The sequence below is a fragment of the Octopus bimaculoides genome, chromosome 8, assembly GCF_001194135.2.
Source record: "Octopus bimaculoides isolate UCB-OBI-ISO-001 chromosome 8, ASM119413v2, whole genome shotgun sequence".
Classification (NCBI taxonomy): domain Eukaryota; kingdom Metazoa; phylum Mollusca; class Cephalopoda; order Octopoda; family Octopodidae; genus Octopus; species Octopus bimaculoides.
The window spans coordinates 30,542,998-30,544,726 of NC_068988.1; the positions used below are offsets into that span (position 1 = coordinate 30,542,998).

The following is a 1,729-nucleotide window of genomic DNA, read 5'->3' on the forward strand; positions in this document are numbered from 1 at the left end:
AGGGTGGTTCTTAAGTTTGCTACACTCTGCTCCAAGAAAGACCAGCTGAGGAGATCATGCCCTTGCCCCTGGGATCTGGAGTCTTATAGATTATATTGTGAGACCTAGTCTAATGCCTCTCCTTGTCTAGTTTCAATTAAATAAATTTAGCTTTTTATCAATCAGCTTCAATGTAATAACATACAGGCTATAACGTTGTATTTAAATGGGTATCAAATGTGATGAATATCAAAACTTCCTCAAATAAAGAATGATTCCTCCTCTTTAAAAGACATTAAGGCAACAATGAATATTATTATTTTTTCTGTGAAATTTTATATAAAATCTGTGCAGTTGTTTATTTCAGGTCATGTGAATTTAACATGTGCCAGCAACATGTTTGCATGCGGCTCAGGAGGGTGCATCTATAAAGCCTGGTTATGCGATGGAGAAAACGATTGCTCTGATGGTTCGGATGAAACCATTGACTGTCGTAAGTCACTGATTATCTTAGTTTCCTTTATTGTCATTAATATATATAAAAAAAAAAAACAAGTTTGTTACGTACAACAGGAGTTGGTCAAGTTCCTTGAATGTATCTTGGTCAGCCTGTGAACTTTTTAGCCGACCCTAATACATCTGCCACACACAAAGACTACTCCCTCTGTTAACCTACCTGCTATACCACTGCACCTCCTATGTGTTTATAGCTTGCACTGGGTTCACTGGATGGAATTTCTACCTACACCTTTTCTACATATCAAGCAGAGTCATTTCCCAGAAGGAATTAGTGATTTATCTGTTTTCCTACTTACTAACACTTTGGTCTTTATTAACGCTAAGGATCTTGGATTACAGACCTTGCTTCCTTTCCCAAATATTTTTCTATCATTCTACTATAGATTCAACTATAAGAACGAAGTCATTAAAATAGAGAAGTAACCATAGGTAACCAGTCTTGAATTCCTCTGTTATGGCCTAGAGGGCTACGATAAACAAGAGGGGTCTGAGAACTGAGCTTTGGTGAACTCCTACCTGCATAGTAAATTCATTGCTATATTCGTTACTGACTTTCACCTTTCTGACAGCATCTCTTTACATGGCCTGGATGGCTCTCACCACCGTCAGCTACCCTTAGCTTCTGCAGTGACCAACAGATGAGGGACTAGGTACCTTGTCAAAGGCTTTCTCCATGTTAACAAATACCAAGTACAGAAGTTATCGTTCACTAAGTGTTTCTCCTGCGGCATCTAGGTTGACTCCTACTTGAGATACAACCCTTTCTGAAACTTTCATGACCTGGCCCAGCAATTTGCTACAATGCAACATTCTGAGAAAAAAAGAAATTGTGTTTCTAAAACTATTCAAAAATTTACATAATAATAAAAATGAAAATAAAATAAAACATTATAAATGATGATGAAAGGTTCAGAAACTCCTGGTTCATCATAAAATACTTCCCATTGCAGATGTGCAGGCATTCGTGAGTGAATTATTAACTGCCATAATTAAAAAGGGATTAATTTTTAGCACCGACAAGTCTTAGTCCCTTTCAGAGGCTGAAGTAGTTTTTTGCTATCTTGAATTCCTTGGAGTGAAATTGTCATATTTACTACATTTATTATATTAGTTAGAAATCATGCTTATTTCATCATCATCATCATCACCATCACCAACATCATCATTGTTTAGCATCCACTTTTCCATGCTCACATGAGGCAGAGTTTATACAACTGGATGCCCTTCCTGT

General features: G+C 37.0%; 1 protein-coding gene across 1 annotated transcript in view; it reads left to right on the forward strand.

Moving 5' to 3' along the window:
* Nucleotides 1-1,729, forward strand: part of LOC106881999 (low-density lipoprotein receptor-related protein 2) — an 84,414-nt gene that overhangs the window by 51,252 nt on the left and 31,433 nt on the right. Inside the window, 1 exon segment of the mRNA XM_052969906.1 lies at nt 347-472. Within this exon segment, the coding sequence (XP_052825866.1) occupies nt 347-472 (126 nt within the window).